Source organism: Temnothorax curvispinosus, unplaced genomic scaffold (genome assembly GCF_003070985.1).
Source record: "Temnothorax curvispinosus isolate PA1 unplaced genomic scaffold, ASM307098v1 QBEX01013985.1, whole genome shotgun sequence".
In the NCBI taxonomy this organism is placed as follows: Eukaryota; Metazoa; Arthropoda; class Insecta; order Hymenoptera; family Formicidae; genus Temnothorax; species Temnothorax curvispinosus.
In genome coordinates this window covers 215,746-233,425 of record NW_020223765.1, presented here as the reverse complement: position 1 = coordinate 233,425, position 17,680 = coordinate 215,746, and the positions used below count along the sequence as shown (strand labels likewise).

The window sequence follows — 17,680 nt, the reverse complement described above, 5'->3', positions numbered from 1 at the left end:
AAAGCCCCATTTGTTCTTCGAAGGGTTAGACGTACGCAACACTAAAACGCGGAGTAATCTCATTTTCATAACTGTCTATATTGCATAATTGTCATTAATTGTCACCGTTTATAACATTTCTTTCTTGAATCGCAGTGATCGCCCGCACTGCGTCATGGCTGACATGCGCTGTGCCAAGTTCGATCAACTTCGACAATCGTCGATAGATAACCAGCGAGCGTCCATTCGAGAAAGTATTTCAACTCAATAACCAGCAGATAACACAGGCATTAAACGATTACGGAGTTTTAAACGAAGTTATCGAAAGTTAGGCGCGGAGAGCGTTCTCGACCGAAGGAAGGATTTAATAACGTTTTACGATATACTGACAGGCGATTCACAGTTCGAGACGCATTTGCATTATAGCCGTTGCCTCTGCAGACTATACAAGCAGTCGTGAAATTTATTAGCAAATGACTGGTGGAATCGTTGGGGGAACGTACGCGAAAATTACGATTGCGCGTAACGTATTCGCCGCATGCACGAGTCTCACGATGATCGTTTTGGCGTATTGCGGGTTGGAAACTATAGAAGCAATTCCAAAATCGTTCGCGCGGTTACGGTGGAGCGGGCCTCGTAAAGGATAGGGTTCGAGCGATTCGAGCGATGGTATCGCTGGGCGAATGTCGCCTCGGTTTTGCACGACGTTGCCACCGCACGCTAACGCCTGCAATATCGCGCGGCGAGAAATTATCCGGCCGTTGTCACGTTCGCGATTAACGCGGCTGTGACGACGCCGACGATGACGCGGATGTGCGCCCGAAACGCGCCTAAGATATTTGCCAGTAAGGGCGGGCTCGGCTGGGCTGATCGTAAAACTGGGCAATGTTGTCGCCGACGGTGTCGTACACGGTGTCAATTAATCGACACCGACCTGGGTGTCACACGGATGCACACAGATTTGATATCAACGTTCGACGTGCAGTCCGATATCACACCCTGATTCAATCCATTAGCCACGTTTATCGTACATACGAGAAACGGGGCCTCGAGGCCGATTTATAAGGGTGCCGCGTATCACAGCTAAATGCGTATTGAGTACAAAAGGCACACAGATGCGTAACAGACATTTCAATGCCGGTCGCATAATCCCTTTGATCAGCCGATGCGCTTTGTGCCTCTATATATGAATTAATCGACAATATTGTTTGAGGGTATACTCACACACGCGAGTATCTTTCTCTTGGACGTACGAGCAAAGCTCGAGGAAAATTTGTCTATCTTTTCGTACGATAAGAATGATAATTTTAATACTTTATATCGTAAACGTGCGAGAGCGCGAGAACGGAGCGGTTCGCTATATTGCGCGCAATTCGGAGGCTTGCATTGAATTTCAATGAGCGCAATAAGAATAACGCGGCGTGTGAATTTTGTCTCGTATGACATACGAGGAGCTTAAACAATTTTTTACATCCATAACTCGGCGCGAGCAAACGGGTCTTTACCGTAATAAAGATGTCGTCCGTGCTACGATGGAAAATCGATAACTCCGTATAAAACTAATTTTTATGGCCACTGCGGCTGACAGTGATAACGTTGCAACTTGACAGTTTTCTCGCCAGCGTCACCGATATGCATAAGATCGATTAATCGACTTCCATGTTTTTTACAAGTTCGGCCCGACTTCAGCCGTAATTCGCAGTGATACCTACTATCAGACGTCTTATGCTCTTATGTCATCGCTTTATGAAAAATAAATGTCTTGTTAAATTTCAATGCTATCGTCAGGGATTGCCGAGATTATTTTTACTGATAGGTTCCAGAACTCAGTACGCGCCACTTCGCCGACTAATAATACTTTTATTGATTGCAATTGCACTGTAACGAATCGCGCAATATGATTTTCAACTAGAAAAATGATAGTACGATCAAATATCGACAACAATAGTAATTGGCTTGTCAACGTCAACGAAAATCAATTCGAAAGAATTCGTGTGTAAAACTGAAAAAAGTATCTCTATCTCTATTTCTACTAATTGAGAGTTGAACTCGATATATGATGTTAATGTCTATGTTTTCCATTTTTTTCCACAAATGAATAGGAATTTGTGAATATACGTGTCAATTAGTTGGCTGACATTTCTCGGACGTGCCACGTGATACGCGATACCTAGGTATTAAAAAACCGTTAATACTTTTATTTCATAAGCTAATGCTCTATGTTCTCCTCATTGCATTATGCAGCTCTCATTTTTAATGTATCCTCCGACAATGGCAGCCCGCAAGTTTAATTTCAGAGAACACGGGTCCGCTTTGATTCCAGGCGTGAGAATTAAAAGCGCTGACGCAGTGCGCTAATAATCCCCGCGAAAAACGTAAAAGTCGGGTTTCAGCTAGCACGTAGAAGATAAAGTGTTACGCCTCGAGCGTGTACGTAACGTTTTACGTCAGTATAAATGACAGCGATCCACAATAGTATCTACGCTCCCCGAAGTACCGTCATGCCGTAAAGGAACGAAGTGAAGTATACATGACTGACATATGAGAGTCAGTCAAGCCCCACACGCGCTTAAGATCAAGGCGTATATAGCATGTATATATGGCGGTATGTTCGTAACGGGGCGCTCGCTCCGGCTACCGTCATTAAAATTCAAGGGAGATTGGTCTTGATCCGGCAAATCCCGCAGAGAAGCCAGCGAAACTGTTCCAACAGACGAAAGTCCCTCCAAGCCGTGAAGTGTTAGAAATGCCCATTGCCCTCGGAACTTATCGTCGGCCAACAGACACGGAAAGGAACGTCCCATACTTCATCCGAAAGAATGGCGAGCGACGGGTGCTCGATTAAAAACTGACCGCGTTGTCGATAACGTAATCGTCCGTCGAGGATATTTTCCGATGTTTTCGATACGATCTCTTAATCTCGTACTCTATTAAAGGTACCTTTCTGCACTGATAAAAGAAGTATACAACTATGATACCCAAGAAGAATTTCATATAAGCCTTCCTATATATCCTTTCTACCCAAGATTTTATATTTATAAAAAAAGATTTTATTTCTTATAAAAATAAAATAATTGTTTTTGCACCATAAAATGCCATAGGTTTGTTCAACTATGCAAATGTGTCAAGTGATGCATATATTTTTCAGACGTAAATGCAATTGACAGCTAAACCCAGGTACATCCAAGTACAATTTACACCAATTGGATATTTATTCTGTCATTGTTTGCAATAAAAACACGTATCACACGTGAAGAGACAATTACATTGGTAATCGTATTGAGCGATTATGAAAAAACATAAAAGTTATCTCGTTTTGCGTCACGCAAAAAAGCAATATACAGAACAGTATATTGCTCTTTAAAAACAGAATCGAAAATTTCATATAAATGCTGTCCACAATTCGGTATACACGATAAAAACGATATTTCGGCTTTAATATCAATTCTGCCCAAGCCATGTCAATCTACATATATTACTTTTAATCTTATTCTTTTAAACATCGATCGAACATATCTCGGAAATAAATTAGAATAATAATTAATTCGTACGAAAAATATAGCACAAAGAATATACACCCTACATAATATATAGTGGCACCTTTAACTTAAGAGATTACGAAGAGAGTGTAGCAACGAAAATCTACTGCGTGGAGCGGAAGCATTTTAGTGTAGAATTAGAGCGTAAGAACGGAACGCCGCTGCACGCGCGAGCACTATCGATCATCGAGCTAGCTGCGCTCTCAAGCACGTACGAGATGCGCCGAAAGTGTTTTAGAAAGCGTTCTTTCAGCGCGACGTTAAACGGGGGATCGACCTTACGTCGTATTTGACCTGGCGGCGAGGAGGTAAGCTCGCTTTAAAATTCGGCCGGGCGCATGGCAGTCGCTGGATGAGAATCTGTTTGTCGAGGGGATGAACTGCTGCTTCTGCTACTGCTCTGTTGGAAACACTATAACTCCCGGCATGACCCCGTGACGTGATCCGTCTGTATGATGAGTTGCGAGAACCGTTAGCAATGATAAACGTGTAGCGCGGCTTGTCGTAACTTTTTGACTTATGACAAAACGGGACGAGGAGGAAGAGGGCAGGGGAGCCCTGTTGCCATTTCAGCAAATTTCGATCCGTCCTAGAATTAATCACCATCGGCGGTAAATAAGTCCGACCAAATTTATCGTTCGTCGGGTCGTGGGGGGATATTAACGCATGCGGAATACGCTTTGATGCACGTGTAAACGTGCATTACAGGTATTGCGAATCAACGAGGCCAATCATTAAGCATGACAGAACTAATTAACGATAGATACACTGCGTCACTATTATCGAATAGAAATAATTCGTTGTTTTGTTGGTTGATTGACAATAACATATAATCCCGAATAAAATCATTTAACCGTAAATAGCAAAATAGCCTCTGCAGATAGTATTTAATACTCTGGACAAGTAATAGGTGATGTAGAAGAATTATATAATTTATAAACTAGACTCTTATCATGATAAGTTCAATCAGACAGGTAAGCTTTAAGTAGACGAAATTCAATTATCTTCGCGTGCGAAGGTAAAATCAAAATTTAAAATATATATATGAGAAAATCTTCTCGCAAACGTGACCGTGAATTGCTTAAAATAGAAGAACATATCTTTTTCATGATCACTTCGTTAATTTATAATTGGAATATTATCACTGTAAATCAGTAAATAATACACGGTGCATTTTATATCTGTCTTCGGCATTGTGACGTTACGCTCAACAAGCAATTCGGATCAAATCTCAATGTATTTTTTGCGTCGTAGAGAGAATTGACATTAAATTCTCGATTACAAGTACCGAAACGAGATTTCCTCGACTCTTTGGTGTTTCGCGCTTCGTCGCAGCCGTTTATCTTTGGCCCGCTCAACACCGCCACCTAAAACGGAACATCTCGTGCGAGAATATAGCAGTCGCATTCCTTTGTAAGCAACAACGATGCCCGTTTATATATTCTAGTAGAGAAATCAACTGAATACCAACTAAGGGAAGCCAATCGCCCGGTCATCCCCACATACGAGATTCTAACGTTTCACTAAAAGCCAACCACGAATTTCCTCGATTCACCTCAAGTAATCTGAGGTCCATGGCACAGTAAAATGCTTGTCTTTGATGCGATCTAAGTGTGCGCATTCGCGCAAATGACACGACTTTGGCCGGTAATTTATTGCAATTTAATAAGCGTCTGCCAGATAATGCTTTCATTTATAACGCGCGTTTGTCTTGCGGTCATATTTTGTTAACGGAAAAACATCCCCATTCGATAAAATATTTCACTATTCGATAAGATTTCATTAATTATATTACTATTTAATCAATCCTTATCGATGTATAAAAAGATTGTAAATCTCAATTTTATGTTATTATATTCGTTTACTTCAAACATATTGAAATAAATATTTCAAGAAAGTCTTATATTAAATGAATCTTGATTAACTTACTCGCTAGTTGAAATTATACAGCAGAGAAAATCTAAATGGCGAAGCCGTTAAGATTATCATGACGATCTAGTGAGTCTTTCAAGCAGCTCCCTCGACCACACTTTGACATTATTAACACTTCCTCCGTCGCTTACCATGGAGCGCGCTAATATCTTTCATTCCAATGAAAAATTCCACCAAAGGAAGTTAAGTTTCACCGCGTTAACGCGGCGAAAAACTTTCCGGTCTGGCGATAATTATTTAATCGATCTCACGTCATGTGCAACAAGCGTTGAACTTTCAGCGATGACACGTATAGACTGCAACGGCAATTGAATAGAACTGCGAGCGCATCGCGAGAGACGCGAGGCCTCGTCTGTCTGTTTGCGGGATTAAGACGGGAATTTGCCCCCTCGAGCTTCTATCCGTGAGACAATAGAGTCGCGTGTCAAAGAGCAAGAGTTTGATCCGACACAGATCTGTGCGATCGTCAAACTTGGTTCGTCGCATTCTGAAATTGCTGCGCTTTGGTCGGCGCAATTCGTTACACACAGTGCTCCCGTTGACGCGCTTATCGACGGATCTCTTTATTTTTCCCGTCTGTCATCCGGACTATTCCGCGTAATAATGAGCCGATACATGTCGCTCCGGAGAGGTTTTCGATGGAGGTTTTCGATAACGCAAACGAGGGCGATGCTCGGCAACGTATGTCGCGCAACCGTATTTGCGGATGACCGACGGGGGCGGCGAAGTAAGTGGCGGTAAACGAGCCACAGTGTCACCGATATGCAAACACCGGACCATTGACGGGCCGCTTGCCTCCGAAAGCAGCGTCCGAAACTACCGTCAAAGAGAGGAATCGCCTTTGATCCATCAGTGTTAAAATATTCGTTATAAGCCGGTGTCCGTAGTCCGTATCGCCGCGATGCGCCATCCGACGCAAAATCGGTCGTTCGCACGTCATAATTAAATAAACGATAATAGATGAAGGAGTTTACATGGTAGAATTCTGAAAGCGCGCGCTGGACCGCGAATATAGATGAAATATTTGGGAGATAGTGCGACTTTCAGATGTTCGACATTGCATCAGATATAATATAATATAATATGTATCAACGTAATGCATAATTTCGTTAACTCTCTTGTACCTAAATTGTACTTAAAGAAATATGTCATTTAATACGTAAAGAATATTTTACGATATCTCTCGTTTTTTAAAGCTAGATCTTGCTGCTCTTTTTGTTAAAAGTGGGAACAGGTTGAACGAATATTCCCTGAATTTTCAGGAATATAACATTAAACGTAAGTCAATCTCATGAAACTAATTTCATAACAACAGAGGACTTCTTCAAACCACTTATTTAACTTTTGCTCCTCAAAAACTTCCAACTAACTCGTTTGTTAAACAGGTAGCTGGAAATGATCGGTAGAAATTCCGAATGGTGTGAGAACCAGGTCGATCCGCTGCTCGACCTTCGAGAGGCTCGCGCAAATGCGATAAAATACAACAACGAAATTCAACAGCCACTTACTGTCCTTCACGCAGAACGCGCCGATAATCCAGAGCGGAAAGAGCGGCACGACGAGCACGTTCAAGTGTCTCGCGTTCGCGTTGTACCGTAGACTCCTACCGTCGTGCGGCCTAAAGTAAATCATGATCGTTCCACGTGACGGGACCAACGCGGCACGATCATAGCAACACCGATCACCAGGGAACGTCGTCGTCGTACATTCACCCGCACTGTCTGAACGCACACTGATCCAACGGCGGATTCCTCCGTTCCTCCTCCGACGTGCTCTCTAGTCCACTCTAGTCGAGTCCGGAATCCAGACGGCGCGTCTGCTGATTATCGCGCGCGCGATATCCGCGCATCCTCCTTGTTCTCAAAGCGTATTTTCCGGAGACAGGAGGGACCGATTGTCCGGACGGAGCACCAAAGATCGACGATTCCGCGACGCGTCGCGCGCGACATACGGCGTTGAAAAAGGCTCCGCTGGACCGTTGAAAGCTCTCCTTGTGGAGATCTCGGAGCGTGTAGTGACTCGCGATCACGGAAATCGAAGCAATCGCGCGTGGTCGACGCACCGCGCATCAGCAATTCTTCGTTGCATAATCACATCGTCGATCTGTTAGCGGTATTCAGTACCACGCGCATCTCGGTACTACTCCAATATCCTTTCTTCACTTCTTTTTCTTCCTCTCTGTTGATCTACACTTCGTTCGTTCGTTCGTTCACATCGTTTTTCCGCCTCCGCAACTTTTTCCCTCTACTCCTTCGTTTGTTTTCCTCTTTCGCGCTATCCCCCCCAAGTTTCTCTCACTGCCGGTTCTTTTTCCACCCTTTCGGAAGACCTTCAGCAACTTTCTCACCCCTCCTCGGGATAACTTTTCCCTTTTTCTTCACTTCGGCGTTCACTCGCGTCCTCGATGACACGTTCGATCGGCACGTTCCAGCGCTTCAAGCACGACGACGTGATGCGCGCCACTCACAGCGTCAGCGTGATTTCGCACTCCCTCCACGACTGTATCGGGCCGAACCGTATACCGTATGCGGCCGCCGCACACCGCCGTTCACCTGCTGCGGCCACCGCTGGTGCCGCCACCGACGCGTCGTTTCCGCCGCCGCTGCCGCCGCCACCGCCGCCAGCCAGCCGACGTCGACGTCGCGAGGTCGTCGCCGCCGTCGTCGTCGCCGTCGCTACCACCACCGCCGTCGCCGTCGCCGCCGCCGCCACCACCGTTGCTGCTGCCACCGACACCGTCGATCGAAAAGAGGCCCGTGTTGTACGCGCCCGCGCACACGCTTTACCTCGCATGCGTATTGAACGCGAGAGACCGGTGTCTCTCTTTCTGCCTCCACTCCGCAGCGTATCCGCACGCGTTGCTTCCTCTTCGTCGTTACCGCCGCTGCATGCCGGTTGCGCTCGTCACGGGAGTTCGTTACTGTTCCCTCTTCTTCCTCTCGCTTTCTTCTAACGCGATTAATGCAATCAATTTTTTCCCCTGCGATTTTTTCCATGCCCATATGATATGATCAATCAGCTTATGTACACAAGTTTGATCTAATGGGGTTTCTTTTTTATTCAATTTTAAATTATATTTGTAATGCGTTAACAATTGTGATATTTCTTTAACTTATGTTCACTGTGTATCGCTCAAGCAAATTTACTTTATTAAGATACTTCATTCGTTATGTTTCCAGTGTGGCATTATGAAGATTCTTGACAATGTTTGTTCAAACATGATAAAGCATATGTGATTCTTCTCTTCTTACAATCTCTTTGTCTTTGAGCTACATAATCTCTTCTTGCGAGTCTAAATTGAAGGACAGGCTTCGTATCGGAAAGTCGAGTAATGCGATAAGATAGATGAATTCAAGTGAAAGAGTGAAGCTTAGATTGATTTTGAATGTGCGTGTAGTTTTGGGATGTCGTTCGGAAGTAAGAGTGCACGCTCAACAGCAATTTATTCTAAAGAAAAATGGGGTCTTTTCTCGCATTCGGACTTTACAATCCGCCTGTTGCCCCTCATGCAGCGCGTAACAGAACACTCGCTTTATTTATTTGTCGAGTTTTACGAAATTACGAATCGTGCGAAAGAGGAATTATCTCGATTAGATCCAGAGGCGAGATAAGACGACAGATCATCGAATCTGCGGTGCTTTTAATTAGAAACGCGATACGTGTAATCCCCAGATGCGCGTGCAATAATCTTTCATTTGCAAAGTGCAACAAGTGAGTTCAGCTTCGTGCGGCTTACGAGTTTCCATACGGGCTTGTGTAATATTCCACTTTTATCTATTTTTTTTTCTTCGCGTTACACACATAGCAATCTTTGCCTACGTTTTTCACTTACCTCTTTATCCCTTTTATGTTTCACCCCATAATCGCATCCTGTACAAACGTCAGTCTAATAGAGGTAGTTTTCTAAAGAAAGGAACGTGTGTCAGGAAGGGTCTTCGAATAGAGATGAAAAAGACCGGAACCTTCGTTAATTTGTCCTCCTTTCTCTTTCTCATCGCGGAAATTGCGATCTTCCCTAGATCTACACGTTAATTTCCTTTGTTATTTTCATATGTCAGCAAATTTTCTCAACGCACGATTCTAATCGCAAGCAAATACAATATACATCTTCAAATATGGTTTCAATATACCATTAAGTATTCCCACTTGTCTAAAATATTTTTAGAAGAGTTAAATATGAATTTACATTTTTACACATGTACGTGAAACATTTTCCAATATACTATACTACATATACGTATTCCGAAAAACGTACTCGTACAAGTTCATAAAATATTTAGAGATTCGAAGAAGAGTGAGAATGTGTGTGTGTTCCTAGAGATTTATGTTGACCTTAAATATGGATATATAGATGTAGAAGATATATATGGTGAGAAAAGAATAATTTCTTTTGGCTAGTAAGAAGAAATGTAGCAAAAAGAAAGGAAAGAAAAATAGTTAAAAGTCGCATTTGAGGAGGAGTCTCGGATATAACTATTTTTCTCTTTCTCCCCCGGCACACAATTTTTTCCACTCTTAATGCGTTCTCCTCTTTATTCGTTAATCCTTGCTCTTTCTTCCTCTCTTTTAAGATAATTCTCCTGTAACATCGCCCGGAATTCCTGCGTACGGCAAGAAATTCGCGAAAAAAGAGATACCATAGCTATACAAAGAGGACTGGAATTTGTTACCGCCAAGGAATGTGCATATTTTCATTGGGTTTGTCTCAGTCTAAATATCGAATCGATTTTAGAAAAATATTCGATGTTACGTTAAATAACAAATAATAATAAAACAAATTATATGAATAAACAAGATAAAAAGAAATATAGACGTAATAACAGAATGTTATCTATTATTAAAATTGATTTTAAAATAAAATTGAAATTTATATTTTCACATAAATATTGAACAGAATCTAGATTAAATGAATGAAACAGGATCTAGATTACGCGCGTAGATTGTATTTCGAAGGTATAATTATTACGCGTATATAATGTATATGGATAATAAATATTATGTAGAAAATTCAGTTGCCGTTGTGACTTTCTTTCTCTACATCGCTGAAAGTGCTCCGCCAAGAAATGATGCCCCATCGAATTCTTGACAGCGCCTTATATCTGCCGGAAGCGGGCGATGAGGACCGTCGAGGTTGAAGAACAAAATTGGACTTCCTACGTGCGAGACGATACGCAGAACGAGCACGACACTTTGTCACGGATGTGTTTCACATTCATTTGCAGATATGTTCGCTTCGTATTTCGAATATTAGATTTCGTCTGACTCGAACTGCTCTTTTGTTCTTGTAGATGTTATTTAATTGGTTTGCTCAAATAATAAGTGACGAATAGACAGTAAATAATCATATACTTAGAGCCAAAGTACATAACATGACGTAGCGATATACGACGGTCGTAGTCCTCGACCTGACAAATCAGGATACGCCAAAGCTTGTGCGTTACTTACGTCCACGACTACGACTGTCATATATGCTTTGGCCCTTAGGCTGCGTTCCATTTGACACTACAAATTCTTTGAAGCGTTCTTCTTCTCCTTCTTTCTTTATTGAAAGAAAGGAGAAGAAGAATGCTTCGAAGCATTTGTAGCGTCAAGTGGACCGCAGAGCCTTTATACGCACAAAGACATTGAAAATTTAGGAACTTTGTGCAATTGCGTATAATCGCATAAAATAATTAAAATATTTATAATTTAATCGAGTACAAAATGTATTATGGAGATCTGTCATGCTAGATTACACAATAAGATTCTTCAGATTAATCGCAGAATTCTCAAAGCATTTTCTGTCTGTTTGCGAACAGTCGTAGACTACAACAGTTATTTGAATTCCGGAGATGGGTAGGTACGAATATTCGGTATGCGGGCAAAACGTCTTAGATTCAATTTTTCGCAAATGGGTTCTTCGCGGTGGAGTGTAGAAAGAATCTTTCTATATAATATGGTATGAAAATTTGATGCGAAAGAAATTGGATTTAAGCTATAGAGCGCTGCGCCAAACACATTCGTGTACACGATATATTGTCCAAGGGAAAGCGCAATGTGTTTGCTACTCCGATACGGTAAATGATATTAACAAACGATGAAACGCGGTCCAATTTTTTACGTCTCGATAATTTGCGAATTACAGTCAAGTCGTGCGACCAATCCGTGCGCGGTGCGCGAAGAGGAAAGAGAGAAGCACTTCTATTAGTACCAAGGATGAAGAAATTTTTTAACAATTTTTTTCCCGAAAATTACAACAACTCTCGATATGTGTCGCTAATGGATTAGTGAAGGCTCGCGCGAAGCCAAGTACGCTTCAATTTGCGAAACTCCGCAGTTAATGGACTCGCGCCATAGCGCGAGCTATTAAATTCCGTCACATATATGCGGAAACGATATACAGAGAGAGATTTTGTTTACTGCGCGTATTAGCGCAGGTTAGTAACCGGACTTTATTCGCGCATTTAATATCGGCATTGCACCACGCGCGTGTTACCGCCCCGCTTCGTGCCGTCCACGCACACTTATGTCGTCGACGCACTCATCCGATGACATTATTATCGAAAAGCGTTTTACCACGGGAGAGCACGTTCGCTCGCTTTTCGCAGATAAATGTTACGTGTGGCAGCTACGCTACCTGCGAGACCGAGGGAAAGCGCAGCACGAGAGAGCTCTCCACTCCGCCGTTAAGCGATAATAATAGGCGTTGCACATGTACTCGTAGAGAGATAGAGATAAAGAGAGAGAAAGAGAGAGAGAGAGAGAGAGAAAGAGAGAGAGAGAGAGAATGAGAGATACGACGAGGTCGAGATACATACGCCGGCGAGATGCCCAGGAGGAAACAATGCATCCCGCTGTGCACGTCAATGAGACCTGCGGAATCTCGTTAGCGCTCTAAATCCTCCTTTTTTAAGACCACGATGCATTTCTAGGTTCAAGATACACGTGATATATTCGAGTACCGAGTTTGCATCTGGCGACCATAATGTCGCTCGTAATGTCTTCACCATTCGGATAAACCATGTTGCGAATACAAAGTGCGTCCAAAAAAAATATGTCTCAATATGCAAAGAATTTGTTTACCATCGTACAGGCTATTATCGTTTTAAAAATCCTGTTTTTCCTACTGTATAAAAATGATAATGTATCATTTTACTATATCGTTACGCTGATTAGAGAAAAGCATACGACGCTTATTCGTCGCTGCGTTCTTCATTTAATAATAACGCTCACGTAGGAGACGATTCGTGTTGCACGCTTCGGCGGCAATTTCACAAATCGGATCGGGATTCGAACGCGCACGCGAGAAACGTGACGGTCGCTTTGACGAGAATACGATCTAATGCTCCTTAGAAATTCAAGAATGAACCGATACGTAGGTACGCACGATCGAGCCGAGAATCGAAAATGGATCGTGCGCGTGGGGTAGAGAGTAGGGGGTAGGGGTAATGGAAACTGGTCCGAATAAAATTACGGCAAATATTGTACCACCGCGCACCGGCTACCCCCGTATGAGCGATCGGATAATCGATCTTGACGTTAACACCAAACTGGGATCTTTCGGTACATGAGAAATTAGCGTACTCTGGTGCGGACGCGCGAGGCATGTCGATGATGTCGAAATACTGGAAGAAAATATTCGGAATTTTCCTTCAACCGTGGACGGTTCTCTCCAATTCCGCCTTTATTTAATCCAGCAATCATCATACATCACCCGCCACGGAATTACGCCACCGCGCCGCGCCGGTGTTGTTGCATTTATATTGCTCTTCCATCTTTCAGTCGCGCGTCGCTTCTTTTCATATTTTGAAGGCGTGTCTATCTCGCCCCTCGGCGGCTTTATGGCACGCGGATATTAAATTATGTTAAGTGAAACTAACAGATCTCACACAAAGAGAATCGCGTTCTGTTCTCCGTGCGAGAAGGATTCTTTTCTTTCTGCCTATATTGAAAAAATTTAATCAACCGTTCGAGCTGTAATACGATTGATCTTATCACTTATTATCATTTTTGACTAAAGCATCATCTACCGCGCGATAACTAGACATTTATAATTGTTGCTCGCTATTGTCCGCCAGCTTATTTTTGATACGGGGAAACTTTTTGTTATTTTGCTGTATCTAGTACATCTTCTTGGAGAAAAGGCGACGAGTACTTTTAGTTACTCTTGTGACCGCCCGTTGTTCCATCTTTTGTCGGAGTTTTTAATTCTTCGCGGTGAGAGTGTCTTCGTTTTGAAGACCACAATTTCTCACGGACGAATACACCCGTGGGTGCACTTCGCTTTCGTGTTCGGACGCGCACTATTTCGCATCGCGGTTGAACGGCAACGTCAATCCGGACTGTCGAGCCAAGGGAATGAAACGGTAACTAGCCGGTATTCACTCTTTCCGGAAACAAAGCCAGAGTAGACACAATCTACTCGGCCAGGCCAGTGTTCATTCATCCGTATAGCTGTCCGCTTCACGTGCAAGTTTTATTAAAATTCGTGCACGGTATCGGATAATAATATTGTGATTCATAATATTGAGAAAATTGTACATATAAATGTTATTTAAATTACCGAATATTTTGAAATACTAGAAAAGTAATAAAACGTTTTACGGTTCGTTGAATTGGATTTTGTCGAAAAGGTAACGAAACGAACGAAGCGGTTAAATATTACCGAATGGTACGAAATCATTCGTATAAAATGCAAGTAATTTAGTAGAGTAAATGCACACAGGGTTTTGAGAGAAAAATCGTTCAAAATTGCCAAAAGGGGCTATAAGAATAAACAAAAAAAACCAACATCGGCGCTTTCTAAATTAGGACATATGAGTTTTATTTAATAATTCGCTCGGATCGTATCGGCGATAAAACTGATAGCACTTTCAGAATTTTGTTACGCCACGATCGAGAAGGTCAATCGAATTTGCGCAATTGTAAGAGCGGAAATTTCTGTGTAGGAGCCATATTATCGAGCGTAGTGTAACAATTGTCTGATACTGGGCAGTAGGCCAATCACATTCCGTTAATTAAATGGAATTCAGTTTTGGCGGACGTGCGATCTTAATTCACTCAGGCCACCTCTCGTCCGGCGAACGGTCGAAAAACAGAAAACTGCAATTGTTACGTGCACTTATCAATAATTTTATTTTGTCAAAGTTAAATAATATTCATTTGTACGAGCCAGAATAAATTATAAAAATATTTAACCTCCCTTCATTATTTGGAAAACAACTGATTCGAGATTTTATGACCTCGTTGTTTCATTTATTAATAGAACGTCGTTATACTTTTTTATTACGATTGTCGCGCTGAGCCATTTGTTCAAATAATATAATTTTTCATGTAATTGTAATTGCTGCAATTTAATACTATAATAATAATGACTTTGTTTGACAAAAACGTTAATAACGTCAAACTAATATCTCTCGGTCGAGCGATTTTCCTCATTAGTGCTGAAGGGATTGACCTGTCCTTTTTGCTCTATCTTAAGAAGAAACCTCTTCTATTTTATGAGATAAAATACAATTTCGTTATCCCCTTTTGGAAGGGCGATTTTTCGCTGCATTGCAATAAAGTGATATTATCAACCATGACTTTTGAAAACAGCTATTACGATAAATATGTAAACATTAAAATTCATTAAAAATGCCAATTTATGATAATATTTTAACTTTAGACAAAAAATACAAGTATATTTATAATTACAATTACATCACAAATTATATTTAATAAAGAATATTTATAACTTTTCTATATATTTACATATACCTACATATATGTGTGTAGTGTGTACATCTATATTTAAAATATTTTAAGATAAATTATAAATTTAAAATACTCTCCATATATGCATCTATATATTTAAAATATTTTAAAATAAAATAAAAAACATTTTATTTCAGTGATGTGGTAGACGTTTTTAAAAACGTAATGCAAATGAGTAATAATAGAACTTTGCGTAATGATGTCTAGCAGATGTCTAGTTGATCCCACCAATGTGCCTACGAGATAAAGTCCCGCGTCTTTTATTCCGGAATAAAGCGACTGCCTCTCATCCAACATCACCTCTTTAAAGGATATAACGCATTTCAACAAAGAGCTGCCCGTATTCAGAAGACGCGGCGTAGGCAAACAAGGAGCAAAAGAGAATAAGATGCAGTAACGAGCGGTTTGCAGAAAATCTCGTAAAAGTATCTCGGACGGCAACATTGGATGTTACTTTAATAAGATCTACATTAACAGATGCTGCGCGACAGGCGACTGAAAGTACATTGTTTCGTACACTCGGAAGATATTACGCGGTCCTCAATATTCTTTATTTCAAATTACAAAGTTACGTCATTCATTCCAGCATATTTTTTTCCTACCTCTTGCTTCTTTTAACTCTCGTACACTCTACATGAGTTATTGAAGATACGAATACCTTATCGAATGTAATGTAAGACTCGATAGCACGTCGCGAACTATTAACTAATCGAACTGATGGTGTACCGCTAATAGATACTGCATGACTTCATTAACCACCAATTGATCGGTAATCAACGCTGCGACGCTAGTTCACCTGTTTCCCTGACGACTCTTCGTACATGCAACGTCGCGACACCGGGAAAGATGGCCGTTCTTCGTTTTCATTTGTCTCGGTGATGGTACGCGTCGGACTAACAACGTCGGCAAACCTCGTTATAAAGCGCGGCCGCTGTCGCGTTACAAACGTGTCCGGAAGGGGAAATACGCGGAATACGCTTGTACGATTGCGCTCGCCGCGTGTCGTCCCTCTCGTCGTCAGTACGAGCGTTCTCGAGGACTCTTCTGATTGTGAAATTTTCACCGCACCAGAAATACCAGACGACCGCCTCCCCCTTCCCCCCCTCGTAACCAGCAACGGCGGCGACTTGCTGTTCTCTCGTTGTACCATGGAAATATCGATGCGGGAAATATCGGTCTTTAAAGTCGGCACACGAGTTCTCATGCATTTATGTATAACCGCGGTGGATAGGACGACCGTAGCGATCGCACTCGAAAAAAATTAATTGATTGGCGCGCGAGATACGACAAGAAGAAACGGAGAAGAAGAGAAAGAGAGAAAGAGAAAGCTCTGTGCCAGCGCAGACACGTGCTTGTCGTACGTCGCACCCTCGCTACCGCGAGATTACACCGTTTCCTTCTGCCGTCCTTTGTAAAAGTCCCATTTCCCTTGACTCGAATGTAACTAGGCGAGAGCAACCGCGGTATTACTATCCCCGATAGAGGTGACCGAGACACCGCGGAATATGGAACGAGTGCATCGAGCGTTGAATGCATCGGAAGCGTTACCAGAGAGTTTCTTTCGCATAAGTCAATATGCACAGTTCAAACGAGGTGCAGAAAAATCCACGATATTAATTACAAATTCAACTAACGAGAAGTTATATGATCCAGTTTGAATTTTAAAAGTGTCGGTACAATTTGAAATTCGTTAATTTCATTGAAATAAACTTGAAATATACTCGTAACGGTAAAACGAATTTATCTTTGTACGTCCGATTTCAAATCGAATCGTCTATCACATCCCAATTTCATTAACGAGCTCACGAAGCGAAGAGGAAGTAGGTACTTGTGTCTTTCGTCTTTACTCAACTTCTCCTTGACCAAACGATGGCTTCCTGTAAAAGAAAGCCGTTTGGAAGACTACGCACTACAAGGAGCGGGGAAATTACGTCGAACGCTCAGCGCTGCGAAAGGCTCAATGCGCCATCGTTCATCGAATGAGTTTTTCGCGATAAGTGGTTAGACATCAGCGGAGAGAGGAAGCCGCGAGATGACGCGTGGAGCACGGACGCGAGAAGAGACAACAGAGAGAACGAATGAAGATCGAAGCGGGAGAGAAGAGCGAGAAGTGAGGGAAAATTGAGGGATAGAGAGGTGCAGCGCGAGAACGTTGGATTGTCGATGGAGGAAAATGCAGGCGATTGTGACGACGGCTCTGGACACGTCCCCTCATTTTCCCGCCTGCCATTTACCGTTTTTGCCCCCGTTTTTCCCTCTTCGATCGGCGACGCATACTGTCTTACAAGTATGAACACACTCTCTCTTTCTCTTTCTCTCTCTCTCTCTCTTTAAAGTTCTCTTCATTATCGGTCCCTTTCGCGAGTTACGTTGACATAACCAGCATCGACATTAGTGTACGGGCTTCATTCATTCATCCGTTTGACTGATTTCAATAATTTCTCGTAAATATAAGATAATTAAGAATCAAGAATATATAACTAAAAATAAATTGA

General features: G+C 42.1%; 1 protein-coding gene across 1 annotated transcript in view; it reads right to left on the bottom strand.

Annotated features, from left to right (window-relative positions):
- The window catches only part of LOC112464150 (neural cell adhesion molecule 2-like), a 196,609-nt gene extending 188,602 nt beyond the window's left edge, over positions 1-8,007 (bottom strand). The window contains exon 1 of the mRNA XM_025030988.1: positions 6,959-8,007. Coding sequence (XP_024886756.1) covers positions 6,959-7,082 — 124 coding nt within the window. The 5' untranslated portion in view covers positions 7,083-8,007. The remainder of the gene's footprint in view (positions 1-6,958) is intronic.
- Positions 8,008-17,680: the final 9,673 nt, after the last annotated feature.